At 48.6% G+C, this 2,500-nt stretch overlaps 1 protein-coding gene across 1 annotated transcript in view; it reads left to right on the top strand.

The window, feature by feature from the left end:
- Nucleotides 1–2,500, top strand: part of UBE2R2 (ubiquitin conjugating enzyme E2 R2) — a 74,349-nt gene that overhangs the window by 70,229 nt on the left and 1,620 nt on the right. Inside the window, exon 5 of the mRNA XM_068265089.1 lies at nucleotides 2,467–2,494. Coding sequence (XP_068121190.1) covers nucleotides 2,467–2,494 — 28 coding nt within the window. The remainder of the gene's footprint in view (nucleotides 1–2,466; nucleotides 2,495–2,500) is intronic.

Below are 2,500 nucleotides of genomic sequence, written 5' to 3'. Positions count from 1 at the left end.
AGCCAATCTCATTTGAAGATGGGGAACTGAAAAATTAAATATGTTGCTGTCCCCAGGCTGGTTTTTCTACAGGTGGGGGGGGGGGGGGGGGTGGAAGGGGTGCGCAGTGATGGGCTTTGGTTGACTTGCCCATGTCACTTCCTGTAGCTGATGCAGACCACATCTCATTCCACGTCACTCCACCTTCCGGGTTTGAACAAGGAAGCATTGGAGTGATGTGGAAGGCTAGTGAACGCAACATGGACCACATCCGCTATAGACAGCGACATGGTTAAACCCTCTGCCGCGGCCAGCGAGACGTCATCGAAATTAGAAACGGTGGGGGCTATTGAGAGGCCCATCCCTATAGCTGCCGAGAGTGGTATGTGCAGCACATATTGGCCTAGAACAGGCCTAGGCCTCTAGTTGGACGGCCCTGGGGTAGAATATAAATACCTATGAGAAATATAAGGCTGGGAACACGCTTGTCTAACGGTTTGCGGGAAACAAAATCGCACGTAATGGAAGTCTATGGGGCCGCATTGCAAAATGCAGTTATCTGCGTTTAGTAATGTGACATTTTAAAAACGCCCAACATCTTGGATACTGTATCTGAATCCCATGATTCGCATACAGCGATTTCCATTAAAAAAGATTTTAAAAAAATGAAAAACATCGCAAAACACTGAAACATACATGTCAGAAAGCTTGTGCTTTCCCCAGGGCTGTGGATTTGATAGAAAAATCATCCGACTCCTCAGTTTATGAAACCACCGACTCCAGGTACCCAAAATTGCTCTGACTCCACAGCCTTGACTTTTCCCGCAGAGAGGGGTGGCGCTCCCAGCCTGAGAGTCGCTGCTGCTCTTTTTGGAGGAGGATCTCTTCCTCTCTTCCTGACTGTGCTGTTACCTTTGGCCAGCTGTCTCGTCGCTCGCCCTGCACCTTCGGCTGACCTGTCTGTAATTTGGAACTGCCGTGATAATCTGTGTGGCTTCCATAGCGCAAGTGCCCAGAGGAAAAGAGTGTTGCAGCAGGTGGGTCATCACAGCTGTTTTTGCTCTGGGGAGAGAGAGAGAGCACATCACAGCTTTCACCCCTAGCTGTGTGTCCAGCAATGTCCTGCAAAGCTGCACAACAGTAATCTCCTGGTACTTCCTGTGCTGTCAAAATCCCCCAATCATCCGCACATCAATCAGCTGAGTCCCCTATTGATGTGCTTGTATGATGTGATCTCCTTCTCAAATAACCAAGCAATTAAAAAAATGCATACAGTGGATGTAGAGTGGAAATGGAGATTGCTGATGAAGGCCTCACATTACAGCATTCAGAGTGGCAAATGCTCGCTCACACTGGGTGCTGCAGTGCATCAGAAGTTCCATATAAAGCCAGGGGTGTCAATACAAAGTGGACCGAAATTGAACACTTTGGACCTAGTCGCAGGCCAACCTCAGTCTACTGCCCACCTTATAAAGTTCCCTGCTGTCAGATTGCCCCCTCTCTCAGCTCCTATACAGTTCCTTGGTGTTTAGTGGTCCTCCCTCCCCTATACAGTTGTCATGTCATGGGGAACCTCCCCATAAGCGAGTTGTCATGGTATATTTTGCTGTGGGAGGTCCGTTACTAACTTATGGGGTGCTGCTCCTCTGTCCCCCAGCCCGTTCAGGATCCTAATCTTCTGAAGCCAACTACAGCTTCTGTCAGCCTTTGTCATTCCCAGCAGTGGTCGTGCGCATACGCCGCAATGCATACTGGGAAATGTAGACCAGGAGATGCGATTACAGCACTGTACTCTCATCTTCCGGGCTTCATCTCCCTGCATGCATCACGGCACCTTCCTGACCCCCACCGGGAATTGCACGTCTGTGTTGAAACAAATAGTTAAAACAAAAATAAAGAGAAAATCTGTATGGTTTTCCTTTTAGGAAGGTGGTACCTCACCTTGCCTCACATTTTATTTTTTGCATGAATTAACTCTTTAAAAGTCAGAGTAACCTCGACTTAAATGCATTCCGAATAAGGGAGGTTCCCAACTCCGTATGCCTACCTACGAAGGGAGAGGGCTTCTCATGTAGAACACCCACCGTCTTTGTGAAGGTCTCCATTACCAGCCGCACTGTAAGGAATCTACCTATGCGGGCGCTCCTGGCTGCAATGCATGCCGGGAGCTGTAGTCCGTACACCTCTACATACTACAGCTCCCGGCATGCCTTGCGCATGTTCACAGGAAGATGCTTTGAAGTGTGGCCAGCGATGGAGTCTCTCTCACAGGGGACAGGTAGCAGCACCCAGTAGGTAAGTAGCAGCGCTCCCCATAACCCTCGGCCACCCAATAGCATACTGTGTTAGGATCCTACCTTATGGGGAAGTTCATTGTAAAAAAAAAATAATAATAAATAAATCTTAACTAAGTGTTAACCTTTCTCCCTTGAGCTCAATCCTTCCACGTCCTGTTTTGACTCCACCCTCCTGCTTGTCTTTGTACAGGAAACAAGTGTCTGCAACAAAAGCCGAAGCGGGA

The sequence above is a fragment of the Hyperolius riggenbachi genome, chromosome 1, assembly GCF_040937935.1.
Source record: "Hyperolius riggenbachi isolate aHypRig1 chromosome 1, aHypRig1.pri, whole genome shotgun sequence".
Lineage (NCBI taxonomy): Eukaryota > Metazoa > Chordata > Amphibia > Anura > Hyperoliidae > Hyperolius > Hyperolius riggenbachi.
The sequence above is the reverse complement of the archived record's forward strand: the minus strand, read 5'-3'. Positions and strand labels throughout refer to the sequence as shown.